Genomic DNA, 23,320 nt, shown 5'->3' on the forward strand with positions numbered 1-23,320 from the left:
GGGCGTCAGGGCCTCGGAGAGGTGGCATGGGGACCAGCATGGAGCCCCGGCACCTGGGCAAGGCTCCTCCGAGAGGATGCTGTCTGCAAAGCTTGGCTCCCCGGCAGCTCCGTTTGGAGACGTCGCCCTCGAGCCCCGAGCCGGTCGGAGCCCGTTTCCCTTAGGAGATGGGTCAGGAAGGCAAAGCAGTGCCCCAAAGCAGCTACACCTTAAACCGGCCTAAATAAACCCAGGAAAAGGAGCATACCTGATGCGGCTGGATACAAATAGATGTTCCCGAGCTCCCTGGAAACACCCGGAGTGGGCTGGGAAGGAGGCTCTTTAAGGAGAAGGGCACACCATGTTCCTCGTAGTCATTCCTACCTGCTCGTTTCTCCACAGAGCCGTCGCCACTTGGAGGGTGGGTGGCCGCGGTCGGCGTCGCCGGCAGCGCCGGGCTGCCGTGGGCGGCGCTTCTTCTGCGGGTGCTGCAGCTTGCACTGGGCGCCCTTGGGGCAGACGCCCTTCTTGGCGAAGTCCGGGCAAACCAGCGTGTGCTTCTTCTTGCACTGCAAGGGAGACGGGAGCAAGGTGAAAGGCGGCCGCGCACCCGTCCGCGCCTCCCGAAACACCCCGAGACGGGTGCCTTTGGGTGGCACCGACACGTCGCTAAGGGCAGAAGGACGTGCTGGTGCTTCCTTCTCGCCCCGTCCTCCTCCCCATCACACCATCACCCTCCCTCTCTTCTGAGGGAGGCTAAACACTCATCTCCTTTCCAAGTGCTCAACTTTAGAGACCCAAAATGACAAATATCTTAACAGTAACGATCTGCCCAGAGGTGGCAGTGGCAGAAGGTCCCAAGGAGGTTAACCGGAATGGAGAAGCTGGTGTCAGGACGGACACAGGACAACACTGTCCAGACTGGGCCTCTGACCTCTCCCTGCATCAAACGCTCTTGGGGCTTGGGGAGGAGCAGGGAAAAAGCACATTTCTTCGCTGCAAAATGAACCTAATTTGGGACTGCTGCTGGCACCACCTTCTGCCAAAGGCCACCGCGGCCAAGGGCTGGGGGCGAGCCTGCTCTGCTTGGGGACGGTGCCAATGAACGAACTCAGCCTGTGCTTGGTCCGTCCGGGCACACGTCCACACCCTGATGACAACAGAGGCATCAAAGCAGCCCGAGACGTCCCAAAGACAGGTGACCGTCGCGGATCCCATGCTGGTGAGATGGCAGGCTCTTCACGGCATGCACGCAACCAAGGATTCCGTCATCAGCACGCATATCGATAACGTTATTTATTGCAAACTCACGCGCCGTGGAAGCCCACCCTCGGGCACCCAGCCGCTGCTGCAACACCACCGCCACGGCACGGCATCCACGGCACGGGGAAACGCTTCCCCATGGCATCGCGTGGGCCCTTGCATCGCCTCCACGAAGAGAGCTGCAAGCCCGCTCCCCCTCCAAGCAGGTCCTGCCGTGCTCCAAGGGATTCCCGGGAGAGAAACGCACTGCACAACTGTCCTTAATGCGCCTATAAATATCCGACTTCCCAGCCACGAGTGCAAGGTGGGACGGAGGCGAGCGCCTGCCCTTTCGCTCCGGCTCAGCTCGGGGGGCACAGAGCGGCGCTGACCTTTGGGATCGCACGACGGGGCTTCCTGCGAAAGGGCAGAGGGGCTCTGCCGCCCGCCGGGGCCCGCGAGCTCGTCAGGCCGAGGCCGTCGTTAAGCAGCGGGAGGGCCGGGGGTCCAGCGTGCAAACGGAGACGCTCTGCAGGGGAGACGGCCAGAAATGGAAAACGTGAGAACCAGGAGGAAAACCCGGCGGGAACGACAGGACTGCTTTACAAGGCCAGACACTGGGGGAAAAAAAACCAAAAAACCAAAAAACCCACAAAACTCAGCTCCCATGGTTTCCCCTCTCTATCTCAAAGAGGTTCTGCAGCAAGTAAATCTATAACCCAGGGAAAAACCCCAAAGGGACCTCAAACACCTCTAAACAGCGCCCAAATCCAGCGTGGCTCCAAAATCCAAAGCTTGCTCTACTGCATCCACGGACCGGCGCCGGAAAAGCATCCCCAGCCATAATCCGCTTTCGGACTGGTGTCAGCGCTGGCGGCAAACACTCGTACCACTCGCAAGCTGCTACAAATGTTAATTCTTATTTTTGGGATGTCATCCTGGAGCGGATACGTAAAAAACCCCCGTCTCCTCCAGCGCACAAAGCTTCCTCGCCCCATCTCAGCAGCCGTCGCCTTGCAAACGGTCTGAACTAGGAAACCGAAGTCGAAATCGCGCAGAGGCTTGGGAAAAGCTTGCGCCTTTTGCTTCTTTTCTTCTGCTTCCTCCAGCGCCGCGCCGGTCTCCCCCATCGTCTGCAACCGCGGCCGACGCTGCTGCTGCTCTTTGAAGCCGAGCCACAGGAGATCCCCTCCTGCGCAGCGACTTCCAGGGCGAAAAAGGGGGGGAAAAGAAAAAAAAAAATGTGCGGAACTAATTCCCAGGCCTTGGCTTCAGGTTTCTAATGACTTTTCCGAGGATGGTTTTTGGGCAGCCGGGCCAGGCACTGACAGCACGCTTGGCCACCCTCCCACAGCGTTCAGCCGTCCCGTCCAGCGGCTGCCGGGGCCGGGATCGGCTCCCGCTCCGGGGCCTGCCGCCAGCCGTGGCGGCGCGGAGGGTGGAAAAGCCGCTGGTATTTATTTACGGGGCGGAGGGGGCAGCTCCGCGCCGCTCGCGTCCCCCCGGATGGATGCCAGCTCAGACGCGGGGATTCGGTTACTGTAAACCCGCCGGGTGCCCGGCGCATGTCAGGCGAGGTGAAGGAGCGGGCTGGCTCGCGGGGCGCAGGGCAGCCACCTCCTTCCCGGGGCCATCCGATCCCTTCCACCTGTCGGCACGGCTAATTTTACCCCCCGCCGGCTGGCAGGTTGCACCATAAAAAGAGAAAAAGCATCTGGCCAGCAGTGGGACGGGGGAGAGGCCGGAAAAAACGGAGTGTCCCCCCTCCAAACAAGCCACCGGCGGGGAGAGGAGACCCTGCTCCAATACGGGCGCTGCCAGCAAGGACGAGGCCACCTCGGGAGCGGGATCCTCCCGTCGGAGGCAGCGTTTTCCCTGGATGGGGGAAGCAGCAAGCTCAGCTCGCCCTGAGCCCCTGGGCACCTCGCCGGGTGCAATTTAAGGTGCTGCTAACTGCCCCGCGCCGGGGAGCCCGCGTCGGCGCCAACCGGGGCAGGGGTGGGTCGGGGACGCGGGGATTTGCGCCGTCCGGCCTCCCTTGGCACGGGGCGGGCAACAGCTGGCCGGGTCGCTGCAAGGTGCCAGCTCGGCTCCTCCGGGCTCGGCTTGGGGACCGATTTCACAACCATCTTCCATGAACGCCCTTGGCATGAGGAGCCGGGTTACTGGGACGGCCGGAGCCGCCGACTGACCTTACACGAGGCGTCGGAAAGCCCGCGGCTTGGCGTGCCGGGCACCAAGCTGCCAGGAGATGCCGTGGCCCTCCCTGGGGACGGCGGGGAGGAAAGGACGTTCCTCCAGCCAGGGGACGGGACTGGCACCAAAACGACCTGCCGCGACTGAGCGTGGCCTGAAATTGGGACATTTCCACCCATCGGCACGTCCTGGTTTAGCCTTCAAGAGAAGTAACGGGGAACGAGAAGCCGGCCAAGCTCGACTCTGCCGCGCGGGCTCCCACCGGGGTCTCCTCCTCGCAACTGACAGCTAGTAAATAGCTTTTTTTGATAGCTTTTTTTTTTTTTAAATTGGGTGCAGATGGAAGCAGCCTTAAAAGCTCCAGCTCCTCATCATTAAAACCTGGAAGACAGAGATGCTCAGAGGACAGAGGACCGCTCTAGCTGGAAGCAAGGGACAGCATCTTCTGCGAGATCCCTACCGGCAGCATCTGCCCCTTCGGCTTGCCTTTTTTCTCTTGGCACAGACACAACAGCACCCTTAACTCCATGCCTGAGCTAAGGGCGTTGCTGCAATAAAAATAAGTGACAACCAGAAGGTGCTTGTTGTCAGGCTCGTGAACATCGGCCCGTGACGGAAATCCAAACCCAACATCGCCCATCCACATTACTCCCAGCAGCAAACCAGGTGGTGAAAAGTGAAGAAGCCCCTTGCTTGGGCTGAAAACATCAGCTCCCGAACAACTACGCCAGATGCTAATACCAAAACCTGCAGATTCCACATGACATTTCCAGATTCCCTGCTAAGAATTTATCTCCAAAACAGGTTTCTGCTCCAAAGCAGAGTCCACGCGCCCTAGCAGAGCACTTGCAGAGAAGCAACAAATTCCTGCAGAAGGAGGTCGACAGTGGCTGACTCCAAGGAGCAGAAGAGACAGGGAACCACCTGTCCACGGTGATTTCAGGAGGAAAAACTTGTGTCACCATAAAGGACATGGAGAGTAGAGCCAGGCAAAGCAGCCCAAGCTACATCCTTTCTCCCCATCCTTCTTGATGGCCTCATCCCAACGCTGTCTAGGATTTGGGGGGTTTGGGAGCACCCAGTGATGCAGCCGGTCTCAGAGCTTGGCTGAAGCATCTCAGCGCTGCCACAATACAAACGTCACTATAGATCCACATCACTAACATCAGGACAGGCAGGACATGGAGAGCTTCACAAAAGCAAACACAACCCAATGCCAAGCTGCTGAGCTCTCCATTGGTGTTTGCAGAAGATAAAACAGCACAATCAATCAATACCTCGGAGTTGGAATAAGAATTGGACAGCGTTGTTAAAATACCTGAATTAAGAAGCACCAGTACAGCTGGGAGGGACTGAAGGACACCCCCTGTGAAGGGACCAAGCCTTTTTATCTGCAGGGTAGACCTGCCTGCTTTGGTCCAGCCCAAACATAAATGCTCTAAGGGATGGGGCTTTCTGTTGCCTGCCTTCTTTGCAACCTCCTGATGGCTCCCGCAACATCGCTTTTGACCATTTCCTCTCATCTTGCTCCTCCCTGGTTCAGAACTGCCATTTCGCTGACTCTCGCATGCAGTATTTGTGCTAATGGAGCATCTGCAGGGCACAGCGTCCTACAGCATCTCCCGTCCACAGAACACCCCGTACCGCTCAGCACGAGGCATCGGGTTGCTGCCATCGATCGCCCATGGCTTCTCCTGCTCTTCTGCTCTGCAACTCCTGCAGCCTTGCCTGTCGCCAAGACATTCTCGGAAGACAGGTCCTATTACCGGCCAGATCCTTCATTCCACCAAGGCCCAAACATGAAATGCAATGAAGGAGAGCACCCATAAAAGAGGAAAAGAGTAACTTGTACAGGGAACTTCAACAGCTGTGAAATTCTCTTCTTGCAGTGGCCAACGGCAGCATTATGGTTCTCATTAACGTCAGGCAATAGATACGGAAACACTAAATGGGCTGGCAGGAAGAGTGGCGATCACTGAGGCAAAACAACACAGTATCTGTTAGAAAGCAGTGGACACTTGAGCTCTCCGTTTCAAAGACAATGTCTTTTTTTGGAAAGAGGAAAGGAAAAGCTCGAAATCTGCATAAAACTGAAAACTAGCCTCTCGGTGACACAGGGGTTCAGTAACACCACTGGCAGGGTGGTGATAGCACTTGATAAACTGCCCAGTTAGAACTACTGCAGCCTGGAGCAGCAGACTTTGTACTACGGCCCTTAATAAATTCCTCTATAACTGGAATTTTCCACACAGCAAAATGACATCAGAGAGCATTACACATTTTGCTTCCATAATGCGGGCGAACATGACACCTCCAGACCTCATCAAAAGCAGGAGCCAAAGCACCACATTTGAACATTCCCAATGATTGTTTTGTTTAATTACATCTTCTGGTTTGGAAATTGCCTCCTGACTCTTCCACTGCTCTCTCCCAGTTCTCTGCAGACTTGCAGGAGCTCTGCTTGCAGTCGCAGCGACCAGAGTTTGGCCCTTTTCAGGCCTGGTTTCCATTCGTGCCCTGTACCAAGCTGGAGGGCAGCCACGCAGCTTTGACAAGACTCCCTGACACTAGGCACCAAAACACGAAATAAGAGAAACAAACTGGGCAGAGAAGAGCCAGCCATCAGCAGCAAGCCCCAAAGCACCCCGGCCATTCGAGACCCTGTGAGAGCAGAGCTAAGGACTTAAGGAGGGAGGTGAATCACCAGCTGAAGAGCAAACACCAAGGACTGGCATCAGGAATGTCTACAGCATTTAACCATCTCCTGCACTACTTTGAAGCATCTACTCAGGAAGACCATTTCCATCAGAGCAATCTCACAGTCTCATCCATCTCACCGCAAACACATGACAGAGCCAGTTTCCCAAGAGGAACCCACTGATGGTAATCACCAACCACAAACCATGACCACCTGGGATGGAGCCAGGCAAGCAAGCTGGACATCCATGGTGTATTGCCTACAGGCTCGTCTTCATCAGAGAAGACGAGGCGGTCAGTCAAATACGCTATTCCAGGTGGCCTGGGGAAGTGCTGCCCTGTGCTTGCAGGATGCTGGAGACTGGGACGACAGTGTGTAGCCTGTGTCCTCCAGAGCGCAGAGAGAGCTCATCAGCCAACGGAGAACAAATGAGAAAGGAGGTAAATTCCAGAGTGGGAAGCAAAGATGTAATCTGGTCTTATTTGTGGCTGTCTCTACAGAAGTTAGAGCTGCAATCAAGGACTCTCTGCCTCATCAGTATATTCCCAGTTATTAGCCATGATTCAGAGACTACTTTTACTCTGAACTTCTTAATTTTCATCTTTTGTGATGCACCTTCCCCTCCAAAGATATTAAAGTGTAAGAGAGAAAATCACAGACTAGTATTTATCTAAGCACTATTATCAACTAGCCCAAGCTATTAAGTAGTTCAAGTTTGCCCTGATAAGCAATATCTTTAATGTAAGCATCTGAATGTTGTTGAAGATACTACCGTTAAATTAAAGTAGCAATAAGAACCCTCATTATGCCATTACAGCGTACGGTAAATAAGATGCAACTGGAAACCCACAAAGATTTCTGTGGAGATAAGTGGAGAGGATTGGGCAAAGAAGAAACCTGATTAGTTTTAAACCTCTTTTGCAGTTTACAAAGCATTTTAAGTGGAAAGCGCCCATCCCCAACACGGGGATTTATTGCTCACTGTCAGGAACAAAACTTTCGCTGCTGTTTTAATTTCAGCTGAGAATCACTCTGGGGTGCAGAATGAAGCGACTGACACCTTGCCAAAGTTCAGCGGGCTGCAGCTGCGCAAGTCAACCCTCTCCTGCAAACCGCCGTATCCCGGTGCAGAGCCAGGGAAAACTCCTCTGCCTCCTTCCCAGGACAGGTCGCCTAGTGCATCTCTGCTCCCAGCACTAAACCCTTCTCCAAAGCGCTGTGCAGCGTCTACGGGAGAGATGGTATGGTTCAAACTGCAAAACATTGTGGTCGCGACTCCCCAGCTCTTCCAGACACATGGAGAGCCCAGGCTTTTAAATCCATTTCAACAGCGAAGTATAATCGGTTCCTTGCTCCTGCTGACATGGCTAGGCTCCAGGTACCAGTGCACTAGTGGATTTGGGTGTTTGCTGAGTCCCAAACCACGTTTTCACCCTATATTTCCAGAGATGAGCTCCAAGGCAGCCGACTGCCATTTGTGATCTGAAAAGCTGACACTTTTGTGATCGTTAACAAGCCTACCCACTTCTTCTTTTTTTTTTTAATAAAGAATTTACTTACTGATCAGTTTGTTGACTGAAGATTTCTGCTACACATTATAGGAAAAACAAATTAAGCAGGCGACTGCAGCACCCAGAAAACATCTGTTAACCCAAGCCAAAATTAAAGATAAACAAAACGAAGTTGCCTTTGTAGCTGATTTTCATACAGCTGCACTGGACTATAAAAGAGCTATCAAAGGCAGTGCTATCCATCAGCTAATTCCCAACGATGGGGGAACGCAAGCCTCAGACCTCCCATGGCAGCTCAACGAAGGGGCTGCTCATCTTCACAAACTCTTGGTAAGGGCCGCATGGTACCAGGTTGTCATCAGCCAGTTGTCCTACTCATGGCAACTTCGACTGCAGAGACACAACTCAGGGCACAGCTGGATGCAGGGAGCTGCCGTCACGAAGCACCTTGCAGCGTTTTGGTGACAACAAGTCCCTCAATACTGCTGGGATTGGCGAGCTGGCACCTGTCACCTCTGCACTGGTAGGTAACGGATGCACCATGGTGGCCAGTGACAACCACAACCATTTGGGACATAACCCAAGATGAAACCCAGGAGGTGGAGTGCAATTCCAGAGCTAGAAATCAGCCAGCAGCTACGTTGGGGGGAGGACAAGGGTTCCTCAACAACTGCACACGCTTCACATCTTGATGAAAGGACGAGCTGCACGGCAGCAGAGAGCGCGGCAGCAGGCTGGGACCCGGCTTGGCACCAAACAAGGGGGAAGAAAGATCAAGAAAGACCAACATCTGATGGCTATTGCAGCAAAAAAAAGAAAAATGCTGTTTTGCCTAAAAGACAAGAAGAAAAAGCTGAGAATATGTAATATGAGCAGCTCCAGTCTTCACATGAGTGTGCTAAGGGAGACCAAGGATGCCAGGCTGCTGCTCTTCATGTCAAAACAAGCACGAGATAATAAGAGAAAACCACACGAAGACACACAACCAGTAGCTGCCACTAAAAGGGTTAATGTGGCTTTTCCTAAAGATTAGGAATGTGTTAAGTTTAATATATTAGACACCTGACATGAAAAACTTTACTGTGGGAACCTGTTAAAACTTCCACCAGAAAACGAGAAAATCCAAAACAACCTCAGACATCGTCAGACTTAGAGAAATACAAAAGAGAACAAGACGCGAGCTAAGAGAAAGTCCCCGCGTTTCAATTTTCTGCAGGAAATCAAGCAGCTGGCACTGTGAGAAAAAAACATACTGCACACGGGGGCAAAAAGCAATGATTTTTCCCAAGGAAGTGGCACTTCCCTGAGTAGCTCTTGTTTACCAGAACTGGCCAAGTGAACATGAGAGTTACTGATATTTTAGGTGAATAAATTACAAACCGGGTCAGAGTTCCAGGTATTTTGAGTCATTTGAGTGATTCCTTACACATTCCTAGCGCAATAGCAAAAGCTTTAATTACCTCTGGTTTCGACCTTAACGCAGGTTTTTGCAAAGAGGCAGATCCAGAACGCGGCCAGCCAGGACCGTACTGGAAATCCTGAATTCAGACTCATTTAGGAACACGACCTGAAAGCACCCAAAAGTATAAAGCTCCTGCTGGCTCTGTCTGTGCCTTGACTTACCGTGCGCCGAACCCGCTTCCCGGTGATTTATTCCAGCCCATTTCCCCGTGCGGCTGCACAGTAGCCTCATTGTTTAATCTCAGCGTGTCTCACTGCTTAACGGTTCCCCAGGGGGAACAATTTACCCACAGGCTTCAAAGCAGCTGATGGCACCAATATGAAGATAGGTATTTACGGCCCCGCGCTTGCTAATAGACACCGTGGGGGAAAGGCTTGTTTAATACCGACCAATTTTCCAGATGCCGCAGTCGGAGGCGGCCGGGCAGACTTCCTCGCCGTTGCTCCGATGGGCTGCGAGGGTCGAACGCTGCCTGCAAGCAACGGCACCGTGACCAGCCCCGGCCACTCTTCTTCCACCCGTCACCCACATTTCGCAGCTGTAAACGGCGTTGCGAGGTGCCCGCTCCTCGGCGCCGGATCCCTTCGGCAACCGCAGCAAAACTCTCCGTGGAAGATTAATTGAGGGAAGCCGTCTCCATCTGCTGAGCCTGCGGCCAGGAAACCTATGCTGCAGACTGCTGTCCAGGCCAGGGGACCCACATGGGAAGGGTGATGGGAACCATAAGCAGCAGCTTTCACCTTAGGACAACCTGTTAAAACGCTCCGGTGCACGGGGTGGAGGTGGACAACGAGACCAGCCCGGCCGGCTTCTCCCCAGTGCCGTCGTTTCCTGGGGCCGGAGAAGGCCCCAGAGCTGCAGGGAGATTCCCACCGTTGGCATCACTTGGGGCAAAGCCACCAAAGGTCACTCGTGCCCACCTGGTCCCGGGAGGGAGGCGCGTTGTCCATAGCTGGGATTCGGGCACAGCTTTCTTCCTGGTGGCATCTACTGCCAGGCGGCCCCGTGTCAGCCGGCTGCCCAGGAGAAGAGCGGCCAAGATGGAAACATCAACCACACAGCCTCAGCCTTGTATTTCACGTAATACTCGCACACATTGGGTTTTCTTTTCTTTTTTTCAAGCTGGAGCAATTTGCTGAAATCGGCACAAATTCACTGAGGGATCCGCTCAGCCGGATCCGTCGCCTTTTCCAGTGAAAAGCACTCCGGACAAAAGGAGACATGAGGCTGTGGCTAGAAAGCCCTGGAGGCCTCCAGAGCGAGCCCCAAAACACTACGCAGCTGGGCCAGACCCAGGAGCGACTCGTCCCCGGAGACAGAGAGCACAGAGCTTTTAGTTAAGACGCATATGGCACCGCGTTTAGAGCCGACTCGGCGATCAGAGGGAAGAGCTGCAGAGGAGAGCGCTTTGGGAGCTGTATTTCACCAACGGCTTCCCCAACCTGTGACTGCAGGTTCCTCTGCTCTCCCTAGAAAGTTGTACAGCTACACAAACACACACAGATTGGAGAAACTTCCCTCGGGGAGGTGACGATCCCGCCCTGGGACGATGATGGCCCAAAAACCGCTGATGCCCAAGGTCTGGGGCAGCATTTCCCAGCCCCGGACAGAGGAACGGGTGAGGATGCTGGAAATCCAGGTTCTCACCTTGCTAACAGCTCCCTCCTAGAAACGATTGATATTGCACATAACACCCCCGTAACGAAGGATGAGGGCACAGACTCATACAGGAGCTGTCTCCTCTCCAAAAGGGTGGAGGACCTACACCCTTTTCCACCTATGGTCCTCTAAAGAGAATTTAGGGATGCAAAATTAAAGCTTTCTCGCTTATTCTCCGCTGCTGCTGCAGCCAGAGCAGGCCGGCCCTGCACAAGGGCTGGCATCGTTTTCACTGGGAGTGCGTGCAGGATGAGTACATGGCGAGTAGGTCAGAGTTACGGCCCATGAGATGAGCAAAGGCTGATCCTCTCCACCCGCGTGTCCTGGAAGCAAGTCCAGAAAGTACTTAAGGCAACGACATGCAATAAATTATGGATAATAATGGGCATTTTTTACGAAGGTCCGATGAAAAGCAGAAAGCAAAGAGGAAAAGGCGGCGGGAGGGAGAGCCGGGCACGAAGCCATGCCAAACCCCAGCGCCAAAGGACCTGAATTTCTAATTACGGGGCATCCTCGTTTGAGTTTATGCTTCGAGAAGGTCCTGGCACCACCGAGCCCCTTCGCCTTCCTCACCTGCCACGGCTCATCCTGCAGGCAGATGGGCTCCGCCGCTTCTCGGACACAGAAACACAGAACAAGGCAAGATTTACTCCCGTCCTAAATTATTCAAAAGAAAAGGGACTGCGCATCTTTAACAAGCCATCGTTTTATGAAGCAAGGTTAACATTTTTACTTGATTCAGGAGAATATTATAAACTCTCCGGGGTCCATTTGAGGACTTTCTACTTTGAGCAAAGGAACGGACTCAGCACTTTTTATATTATTTAGAGAATAAAATTAACCCTTAATGGCCCAAGCTGGTATGTCTCCTCCCCAGTTAAATATGGCCCGCTCAGCAATTTCTCCCCATATATAATTACAGGCTGCTATCCATCATCTGTAGGAGAATGCTTTTCTGACACTCTAAAAGTGACACGGTAAGCACTTTTACTAATAGAATAAATATTCTAAATATCTCTTTTATATTTTCATTTAAATTGGAATATTTTGAAATAATTGTAGGGACACAGCCGGCGTGGCCAGGGCTGCGCTGGAGGGAGATGGCGGGATGGCTCTATTTGCCTTAGGAGGTGATGTTTATCCTGCCCGCTGGCCTGTCCGGGCGCTGCTGCAAAAAGTAATTAGGCAAAGGCTAATTTATGAGCATGTTCATCCCCTCCTGCTGACATCCCGCTCTCCTTATGGACACGAGCCCAGCGAGCTCCGTTTGGCAACGCCGCCGTGCCAGGCGCTACCCGAGCGCCGATGGCTTCAGCCCTTCCCATCCACCCCAGCACGTCTTGGCTTCTCCTTCCCTCCCACCGGCTGCATTTTGGGACTGTTCCTGCCACCAAGCGTCCTTGTCCCCTTGGCTCTGCATCTCCCACCTGTGCATCAGGACGGGTCTAACAGCATCCCAGCACTTCGCTTTATTGACCTATTTATTCGCTTTTTATTGACCTTTGTCAACAAGAGCTACTGGAACGGAGGAAGAGAGGAAACGAGCCTCTCCGGGCTCCAGTTTGGAGAAACACGTAGCTCTGAGCATCCAGCAGTTCATACAGGCAAATCCCCTGGTGAAAAGCAGCCTCAGTCATGAGGAGGAGGAGAAAAAACGTTCAGGAGCAGCAAGTCTGCCAAACCATGCCTAGGCAGACACGTGTCTCTATTAAATGCAATAAAATAATATCATTCTACAGGCCTGCCGGGGCATATTTGGGACGGTGCCCTGCGATCTGGCAGACTTTACATAAACAAAATGATTGTTTCATTAGTGGCTCGTTTTTCAGCAGAAGAGCCTGTTTAAAGCTGTGTTTGCAGGGTCGCTATCACGTTTTCAATGTGGTACCCACACCACGGTCTCAACCTCGGAGCCAAGGCTTCCGCAAAAGCTGGCGTCTTTTCTGCTCACTCGCCGTCGGCGCACGGCAGTGCCTGAACCCAACCATGGGTGGGTCCCATCCTCTAGCTAAATCAGCATGGGGTTCCCAGGGATGGTACAGCATTGCACAGAACGTGGTTGAACGCTGGACCAAAAAGCCACCACATAACTCATGGCAGAACAGAACAGGCCACCAGCTCTCGACTACACCAGAAACACATAACCTCCACAAGTCTCAGAGTCTGCCTTTGTCTGTTTATTCATCCTTTTGGCAAATTTACTGGCTACCCTTTCTGAATTACGATTCCCCTCTAACAAGATGGTATCTTTGGTCTCTTACAAGTTTGAGATGGCAGTTGGGGAAACAAAGTGAAGGCAATCTGTACTGGTGCTCCCAGGACCCAAAAGAAACACACCTGCTTGGCTAGCAAAACGAAGAGAGTGGTCCACACCAAGAGGCAAACAAATGCCTATTAAATTAACAGAAACCAGGAAAGACAAGCCACACAGGAAGGTCAGGAACGTGCAGAAGGTACCTGGGAACCTTCTCCTCTCTAGCACTGGAAGCCATCCTCTGCGGGAGGCTAATCATGCTAGTACGGGAGCCAAAGCAGCACTGTCACAAGTTACATCTCATCCTACTTGTCCTCACTGATCTCCCTTGCACCCCGGCACAACAAGCAGAACATCCCAACTTACATCACCCAGGAGGAGCACCACAGACCTACAACCACACGGGGCTTCCTGTGGTACAAGGAGTTGGGCCTGGGAGAACATCGCTCGTCTCCAAAGGTTCCTGTTTCAAGAGCACTGACCCAGCATTTGAAAAAGGAATCAAGATGTTTCCCAGCCAGGTTTCTGCCTGTTAAAAGACTCTTTCAGACAGGTTTTCGCTTCAGGGAAGCGGCCACGCTGCGGCAAAGCCACCCCAAAGGAATCTCAGAAGACTGGGCTCCCCTCAAAGGCCCAAGTTGGCCTTTCTGAGTGCCTCCATGTCACTGGCACTCCAAGACAAACGAAGATGTAGGTGCAATTCCTAAGCAGAGAATTCCCAAGGAATTCAGGGATTTTCACTCCCATGTCGGCATGTGGCTAAGGCGGCTCAGAAGCATCCAACCTCACTTACGTCTGTCCTTCAGATCTCTGTGCTGCGATAGCACTGTCATAGAGACACATCAAAAATAAAATCCAAGGAGGAAATTCTTGGCCCAAGAGATGACGCTACATGTTCGGAGTAACGGCCTGGAGAAAGCCTAGGACCGATCCAGGTAGATAACATGATAGAGCAGGAGGTCACAGATCCATGCTTAACACACATGAAAGACTTCATGTCACACTGACATTCGTCTTTACAAACTCCTGCCTGTAGAGGTGGACAGAAATCCATCTCTGCACAGAGCCGGCTACTGCAATTTGGCAGCTGCAAGTTTATTTGCAGGGAAGGTCCGTCCCTGGCAGCACCCTGCTGCTCTTCGCCAGTTCATCACTGGGACAAGAAGCCCTTAAAAAAGGCAAGCATATGTTTAAATAACCCTGGTAACGGCAAGGAACTCATTGAAAAACAGACTTTGGCTTTTAAGCAAAGCAGCAGAACGAACAGAACGACTACGGCGCAGTAACAAAATAGCAGGGCACGCTGGGCCCCGTGTCCTCGAGCCCCAGAGGAACGGCAGCATGGGCTACCATCTCCTTTAGGTCAACGCAACGGTCGTGCGGAGGAGGAAGCCGTCCGCCAGGCCCCACCAGCAAACACTGAGCAGCGGGAAGCGTTACGGAGGCCCCGGGGCCGCAGCATCTTTCATTTGTTTCCTTTCCACCTGCCTGTAAGGAAACAAAGCCGTTTTGCCCATAAACCTTTGGAAAGGCGCAGGACTGCTGTTCATCACGTCCAGGTGTTCAGCAGCTTCCAGCTCAACGGCTCCCTTCGGTGCAATAGCCCGCGTGAAAAACAGCTTGTGGATTACCAACACGCTTAACAAGTGGCGCGGCTCCCTCCCGCCGGCACTTCAGCCACAGTGCATCCATCGCCGCAGCCGGCCGCGCTGGGGGGAAAGACACCGGGCCCCTCTCTTACCTTTTCTCCCATGGGGCAGTAGCCTTTGAGGAAATCCTGGCACACTTCGGCTTTGCGGGACACGTAGACATGGCTGTAGGGGCAGTTGCTGTTGCTGCAGATCCCCTTCAAGAAGTAAGAGCACACTGGCATCTGCAAGGGCAGAGGATGATAAAACCATTAGCGCTCCCCGCCCCAACTCACGCAGATTAGGAGCTGTTCCAACACCCAGAACTGAAATAAAACCATGACATGCATAAAATAAATATATGCTTTTTGCCAGCCACTGATCCCAGAGGTATTTTTAGCTCTTCTGTTGGGCTCTTGCAATGCAGCTCCCTGACATTGCACGGTCCCGCTGCATCGACGCGCCGGGGCAAACCGCTGCCGTAGCATCCTTCGGGCTGCCGGAGAGCGGGTGGGAAGAGCGAAAACTGCCACCGCGGAGAAAACTGCCTCTTTACACAGCGCGGAGAAGGGAGAGGGGAACCGTAATAAACTCAGCCGTCACTGGGGGGGCTGCCAAGGCACCCGACTAACCTTGAAGAGGAGAGAAAAGCAGGCGGCTGCCCTCCACGCTCCTCTGCTTGCTAAAGACACGGACCCGAGCGCTCGCCCCGACAGCGCTTTCGCGGGGGGAGAAGGCGAGAGCGCTAGCCAGGCTCCTCGCCGTCCTTCCCCGCAAACTTTCCCTCCTGCCCAGCTGCTATAATTAAAAACAAATCGCCAGCCCGCTGCGATATCTCAGCATCCTCAGCTCACAGCTCCCGCCTGCAGCTTCCTGACCCGGCGAGGACGGAGCGGAGGAGGAAGCGCTCCCTCGCTCCGTGCCGATCGCCGCCCGGCAGAGGGGAACGTTCCCGTTCCCAAGCTGCCGGCACGGCACCGGGATCCCCCTCCTCGGTCCCCCCCCCCGTGCCTAAATGCAAAATTTACTTACTGCCCGGCGCAGCGCCGACGCGGTCCCACCGCCGCCACGGGCGTCCCCAAGCCAACATCTACAAACCTGCAATAACCCCGGCCGCCACGGGAAAGTCCCTCTCCCTGAAGGGCACGTTAGGGTTTTAACTAAATTGCCTCGCTCCAGGAAAAGAGGGAAAGTGAAATCCAGAGGGGAGGGGGAAGCCGGGAGGAAAGAAAACAAAGGGTGCTTTAAAAGAGAAGAGGGTTTTTTTTAATTGTCTTTTAACCGCAGGCATTACCATAAAGGACAGGGCTCCAGGGCTATTTTTTTGCTGGGGGTGGTGTGACCGCAAATGATTCCCTTAATGCGGTTTTTGATCTAGCGCCCAAATTAGCTCTAATAAAAAGGGATAATAAAGGCAGCTCTTGTACAAAAATAAACTCCTCCTCGCTGTCAAGCCTGAGCCATTATCAAGAGGAAGCAGCACTCTCATTTCAATTAACCTTGTTTGCACCCCACTACGTCCACGCAAATAACAATAACATTAATTCCCGGCGCTGGCGCGCCGCGGCCCCGCTCGACAGCTCCGAGCACGGGTGCTCCGGAGGCAGCGCCTAATGAACCCGCGAGCTCGACGGGAACCTCCAGATTGCTCACGGCGGAGTTTCGAAGCTCTATTAGGGAGAAATGCTGATGCGCTCCGACTTGCTCAAGGGGAAAAGCTGCCGGAATAGCAGCGGGCGGCTGCCCGAGCCCCGGCCACCCGCGAACCCCTGGAGCCGCTTCCTGGAGCACCAGCTAGGGAAGGAAAGGATTGGGGTGTTTGGGAGAGGGAAAAGCTCTCCACTGAGTCCCGGCTGGGATGGATGCGTCCACACAGCCTTCCCGTGCAAAGCTGAGGGACTGTCCCCACTTCACAGTGGGGAAACTGAGGCACAGGACCCCCTCAAGGTGAGCAGGAGCTCAAGCCCGGCGCTCTGGTCCCTCCGCTCCCAGCCATTTCTGCCTGGGATGGGACACACGGGGACAGTAATCCAAAGCTCCTCCGACGGGACCTTGCACTTCTGCATCCTGCTTGGGAACACAAAGCGCAGTCGAGAATAAACTTGGGGACCATCAGCACCGCCCTGGGCACCTGCCGCAGGCACCGGACTGCTGAAAGCTGCTTTCGAGCCAGAAATACGCACGACGGCAGCTGCGTATCCATCTAGTAACACAACAAAGGACACTCTTACGGCCTCCCCCGGGAAGACCGGTTCTCATCCCAGCCACACTTCGGCATCTGCATCCTTAGAGCAGACCACAAACTGCTCCCGGCACGGTGAGGCTGCTCCGGCTGCGGGTTTAACACACCCAGGGGTTAAAACCTACTGCCTTGTACATGGGCTGCTGTTGTCTGTGTGGTCCTTTGCGGCTGAGAAATGTCCCCGCAAGGCCACCCAAAGCTTAAACGCAACGCATCCCGGTGAAGAACCTGCAACCACGCTTGACCAACCTCACTTGGGCTTCAACGCTTAGGTCCCCAACGCTACGTCCAGCTGGAAATCCCAGTCCCCAAAAGCAGGTTAACCCGCTAAACGGTCAACTGAGAATCACTAAAAACCTAATTATTTTTCAACCCTCCCCTGCATCATAAAACCCAAGAGCCCCAAATACACTAAGCACAGCGAAAACAACGGTGAAATCAAAAGCCCTTCTGCCAGACGGCTTCCTGGCTTTTTAAAAAGCTTAATTTATCTCCCAAAGCTGCAGTACGGTATAATGTCCCCTTCCCCTGACCACCGTCATGGGGTGATTCAGAGCGACGCGTGGTCTTACGGAGGTAACTAAGGATCAGGCGCAGCAAACGCTCCCCTTGTGCTCTTGCTCGCTGGAGTTTAAGCGCTCCTTAACCCAGCGCACGTTATTGATACTGCAAACAGCCCCAGGTGCTGCGGTTCCAAATCCGCTGCTTAACACACTAATCTCCGGATTCGCCGCTTTGGTTGAAGAGGCGCACTCTGCTCTCGTTATAAGCTCTGACCCCGTAATGAGCCCGAACAGCTTGGCAAGCGAGCGACAAACAAGCTCGATTTGAAACGCTCCGCGGCGCCGAGGTCCCGACAGCCGCCGCAAGCGCCGCCTCCTCGGCTCAGCTCCGCCGTGAAGCTGCAAGGGGCTCGTTGGGAAGCCATACCGACCTTGTCTTTCGAAACTTTGTGGGAGAAGGAGCACGTCCCGTCCGTCTTCTTGCACGTGCCGCGGAGGAACCTGCAAAAACACGGGAGGGGAGAGGGTTTAGAGGGGAAGCGAGTTGCTGGAAGGCCCAAGGTGACCCCTCATCGTCCACGCGTGGCACAATTTGTGCGAACACACGTGCCTGCGCCGTAGTCCACCGCAACGGCCCATCTCATGAAGCAAATCAGTATGTGTCTTTCCCCTCAGAAGAGCAGCTGGGGTCTCCTGAAGGATCCTGCTCTTTCTCCGCTGTATTTCACTGCTTATAAGTAAGCGGAGAAAGGCCTGAACCGTGATGTTCAGAGAGGAGGCTGGCGGGAGGAGTAAGGTCCTTCCTAAAGGCCGGATTATGCGGGATGCTGAATAAGGCTCAGGGAGACCAGGTCTGTGCTCAGGGATGCTCAGGCGCGAGTGCCGAAGAGGAGGACCAGGGACGGGCACGCATGGACACCAAGGTCCCGGGGCGGGCAAAGGCATTTCGACTCAAAGCTCTCGCAGGAGCTACCACCGTGGCAGCAGATGTGCAGACTGGTACCAACAAACTATACGTGGGATTATAGAGATGTGGAAAGCAGCAGAAGGAACAGGGGAAGAAAAACGCGAGTGGCACAGGTGGACGGCAGCTAGGTTAGCACATCATTGAGATCTGGCAGCAGAGCCAGACACAACCTGTCAAGACACCCAGATCTGGACAAAAAGGGACAGCTTAAAACAAAAGGCACTGAAGCAATTAAGAGATGATGGCAGAGAGATAAAGAAAGGGACTGAAGCCATAAGGCACCAAGTAAGGTGACAAAAGACAGGGAGTAAGTCACCAACATTGTCTAGTGATTCACAGAAGAGGGACAGGATGGAGACTCACAAGATCACACATGCTATTAATTCCTAAAGGGCACAAAATTGTAGCCAAAAACCAGACAAGGGTCACCAACATAAGAATAACTGAGGATCCAAAATGAGGACCCAGCAGCCAGCATCCCTTGTCCTCTGGGTCATCAGGAGTAATCCCAGCCGGACAACTTGGACACATATGCCTTGGTGCTTGCGAGTACGTAGTATGAGAGAATGAGTGCAGGCAAAGGAAATCAAGTTCAAAAATAAAAATAAAAATAAAAAAACACCTTCTCCGATATCATCTCAGAACAAGCTTTGTGCAACGCACAAATGATTTCGAGTACAGCAGCAATTTTAAGGAAAAATTATTCAAGGAGTTCATCAGTGGGGCTGGCTTTGCTACACTTTTTAAGCAACTAATAATATAGTTTAATCAAATGTTGGGCAGGTATAATGAGCGGGCAACATTAATCAGGTTTTCTGTAATAAATTACCAAAGTCTCTTAGCTGTGTGGTGTCACGCGCTGAAGGATTGGAAACCGTTGCATGGATCTGAGAGGGTCTACGCACGCTCCAGCTCCCAACCACATGACCTATCTCTGAGAAATGCTGCTAGACAGAAATCGCCCAGGTGCATCGCTAGGAAGATCCACATCTACTGCCCACCTGAGCCCCAGCACACTTTGATCCAGCGATTCGAGAGCCGTCTCATGCGGCGGCTGCTGCCATCACTCTCAGTCCCATTGCGAATGGAAACGTACTCCCAGGAGAGCATCAAGCAAGTAAAGATGATCGATTTATGCGTGGTTTTATACGAAGACAGGCTCCCGAGCAGATGATCCGGAGCAACCAGGCCTGGACAGTCCCATGCAACAAGGTGAGGCCAAAATTTGGAAAAAGGGAAGGTGGCTAGCTTTATCCAGCAGCACCTAGGGAGCATCTACCCAGCAAAGGATAGTCAACAAGGTTGGAAGTATCAACACGTACCCCACAACTCAGTCCCAAAATATCCACAGAGCTAAAATTAGGGATGGGTAGGTCAAAGGCTGTGGAAATGAAAGTGTGATCAACTCCAACACCTTGTTCTGTGCTCTGCGGAGGGAAAGACTTGCCCAAGAGCAGAGGCCATCCTATCTGCTGCTGCACTTCAGGCAGGCAGACCTTCTCCTCCAGATTGTGGACACACATCCAGAGATGCCAAGCCTGTGCTCTTCACTTCCTACTGGTGACCCCCGATTTTCAGGTTAAAACCAGCAGTTTTCAACCAGCACCCACAATTTCCTGCGGGTCCATGACTACTTCTAGGGGAGGTTTTCAAAGGTGACCAAGGAAAGCAAATTCCCATATACAATATGGCAGGTTGTAGATGTGAAATGCCTAGAGGAGTCTGTACCTCCCCTGGAAAACTCAGCGGTCCGCAAAAGAAGAAAAGTTGGGACGCAGCCATGTCACAGGGAAGGCTCTCAAGTCACTCAGCTAAAACCCACGCTGCTCTGACAGCTGCATCATCTGCCCCGTTCACCCACACGTGTATTAACCAGGACCAACAAAGGAGTTTCTTCTAGTCAGACGGACACTTTGGGGCCTGGCTAAATATTTTGGCCTCAGTTTCTTCACCTGGAAAACTGTGACAGCATTTTCCCACCTGACAGCAATACATAAATGACTAATAATTATTATTCTGACCACATTTAAGAGCTGTTGTTTTGATATTATTACTAACTCTTAAACACGTGACAATACATACTACTTTCATTCTTGGTTTTAGAGCATCTGTACTATGACATGGAAGCTTACTTATCAGATGCAACTGTATTGGTGATGGCATCCAGGTCCACCACGTGAATTAAATATTTCTGTAATCCTTACAGGCTGCACAAAACAACCAAATGTGTATATTTAACTTGGAGTCTGGTCGTGCAGTGCTTAATTGGCATGAACAGCACTTTGTAGATGTAAAATGCTGTGTAAATCCAGAGTAACATTATTAGAAGGGATTACACAGATCATGATTCTCCAGTCTGGCAAGTTTGGACAGAGAAGGGGGGGGGACCATGCAGAGTTATAAAGGGTGCCAAGAAGGCAGTTGGGGAATGATTATTCCACACTTCTCAAAAAACACGAATGAGGATGCACCAGTGCAGGGGTCAAGCAGCAGGTGGAAGAAGCACTTTACATGCAGTGCATATGGGATTGGGCAACCTGTTGCCATAAACATGGTAGGTTAAAGAAAGGGCTACATGACGGTTTGGCTGCAATTTCTAACAGTTGAAAACCCTACCAAGCAGCAGGGCTAGACTGCCAGAAGCTGAGAGGTCCCAGCCAAGAGAAAGAGCCTTCTCTGAGAGCCTCAGTTCTTGGTCTGCTCCTGTCAGTGCCCTCCAACCCAACAGGGTTAGACAGACCCTCAGCCTGGCCCAGGACAGCAGTTCTTGTGTTCTTTTATCTCCATTATTTGGATGTTTCCCTGGGGAATATCACATGAGCAAGCACCAAAGCCAACCGATATTCACAGCCTGGTCTGCTATGACGGGCCAAAGCAGGCGCTTACTGTGTCCATCCATACCTGGTGCAGACGGCCACCTTCTCTGGATCATGGATGTAGGGGCAGCTCTCTCCACGATTACACTTGCCAAAGCGGTTGTAGTACATACAATATTCCTTCTTCTTCTCTTTCTTCTGTTTGGCTTGACGAATGATGGCCAAACTCCGCTGAACAGCACGGCTAAACGGAGGGAGACAGACAGGTCAGGTAACATCTCCAACATCAATACAGCAACCTAACTTACAGAATGACGTAGAAAAAACAGGGCAACAGCACCTAAAATCACCAAGGAGCCCAAGTTCCACTTTCAAGAGAGTGAGATATTCAGGAAATTCTCACCAGGCCATAAGCTCTTAAGCTCTTAAAAATCATTTTGATTTTTGGACAACTTTACTCTGAATCCTAAAAATCTACAACATGTCGCCAATCTCCCAGGATACATCCGCATTTGGGACAGAATAACCCTATGCAGCAGGACAAGCTGTGGCCAGCTGGCTGGGAAGCACCTCTGCAGCCAAAGACCTGGGGACCCCAGGGGACAACAAGGTACGCAGGAGTCAGCCAGGTGACCTTGCAGCAAAGACACCAACGACATCTTCGGCTGATTTAGCAAGAATGTGGCCAGGAAGATGAGGGAGGGGATCCTTCCCCTCGTTTTGGCACTTGTGAGACCACAACTGGACAGTGGGTCCAGTCTGGGGCTCCCAGTACAATACAGACAGCGACAGGCAGGAGCAACTCCTGTGGAAGCCACCGAGATGGATTGGGGCTGAGGCACAGGATGCAGGAGGAGAGGCCCAGAGGTGGTTTGTTCAGCCAGGAAAAGAGAACGTGAAGGGGGATCTTATTACCCTCTGCAAGTACCGAATGGGACAGTGTAGAGAGGGTGCAGCCAGCTTCTTCTCAGAGAGACACAGTGGAAGGGCAAGAGCAACAGGGACAAGCTGGAGCACTGGCAATCCCAATGAGATACAAGGAAAAAGTCTTTCCCACGAGGGTGGCCAGACACTGCAGCAGCTTGCCCAGAGAGGCTGCGGGATCTCCATCCATGGAGATGTGCAGACTTGACCGAACATGACCCCGAGCAGCTCGCTCTAAGGGGCCTTCCTTGGCACAGGACGCTGGATAGAGACCGCCGGAGATCCCTTCCCACCTCCACAACTGGGACTCTTTCCTGTGATTTTACGGGCACAGAGAGAGCTTCCTGCAGTTTTCAGGAATGCAGCGAAGCTGAAAACATCCTTTCCTCCGCCGGGATCACAAGCACAGGATGACACCAAACAATTCAGAGGGCACTTCAGCGCCTGCCGCTGCCAGCTGGCCCATTGGGCTCCCCGGGGCTATTCACGAGCTTCCAAGTGGGCACCTGCTTGTCGACCTCCGTGGGAACACAAGGTAACACCAAACATCAGACGAGCTCAACACTAATCGCCTGGTACCGCTTGAAGTTACTTAAGGATATCAGAAGTCGCTTAGCACGCATTTTTCATAAGCTTCCAGCTGAAGAGGTAATTACCCAGCAGCTATAGAGCTGTATGTGATCAGGAGGAAGAGGGGAAACGGTGAGAGCTGGGCCGAGGGCACGCGTTTGATCTCTCAATGTGCAGATAATTAGACGGTGCAGTAGGGTCAACTCACATTCGCTGAGGACACTGTGCTCTGCATGGGGGCACACCAAACCATGGCCTTAGATTCTCTGGATTTTTGCAAGCATTGCTTCCTCAGAGACCAGGGATAAATATATATGCATACACATGTATATGTATACATGTATTTCCACTGTCTGTCTTAGTCCTACTGGTGCCAGAACCACAGGCCCATGGGTCACAACAGCATTACCTGTGATAAATGCCAGCTCAAGGAAACTATCGGGGCGGGGGAGAACAGACTTTTAACTCTAAAATTATTGGTTGTCTGCAGCTCTCAAGCTAAAATGTGATGAGAAAAAGGCAATTTTATATAGCCAAAATATTAAATGTGCAAGGCCCTCCTCAGCTTGCTCCCTGCTTGAGCATCACAAGTGCCATCGACTCTTTCATTAGAAATGGCTTTTCTTCAACCATTTGGTGACTACAGAGTGGGGACAGCAAGCCATGCCA

General features: G+C 52.7%; 1 protein-coding gene across 1 annotated transcript in view; it reads right to left on the minus strand.

Moving 5' to 3' along the window:
• Positions 1–23,320, minus strand: part of ZC3H3 (zinc finger CCCH-type containing 3) — a 142,363-nt gene that overhangs the window by 17,571 nt on the left and 101,472 nt on the right. Inside the window, exons 7-10 of the mRNA XM_064507945.1 lie at positions 21,243–21,401; positions 17,806–17,875; positions 14,743–14,874; positions 364–548 (exon numbers count right to left, since the gene is read on the minus strand). Of these exons, the coding sequence (XP_064364015.1) occupies positions 364–548; positions 14,743–14,874; positions 17,806–17,875; positions 21,243–21,401 (546 nt within the window). The remainder of the gene's footprint in view (positions 1–363; positions 549–14,742; positions 14,875–17,805; positions 17,876–21,242; positions 21,402–23,320) is intronic.

This window comes from Dromaius novaehollandiae, chromosome 2, assembly GCF_036370855.1.
Source record: "Dromaius novaehollandiae isolate bDroNov1 chromosome 2, bDroNov1.hap1, whole genome shotgun sequence".
Lineage (NCBI taxonomy): Eukaryota > Metazoa > Chordata > Aves > Casuariiformes > Dromaiidae > Dromaius > Dromaius novaehollandiae.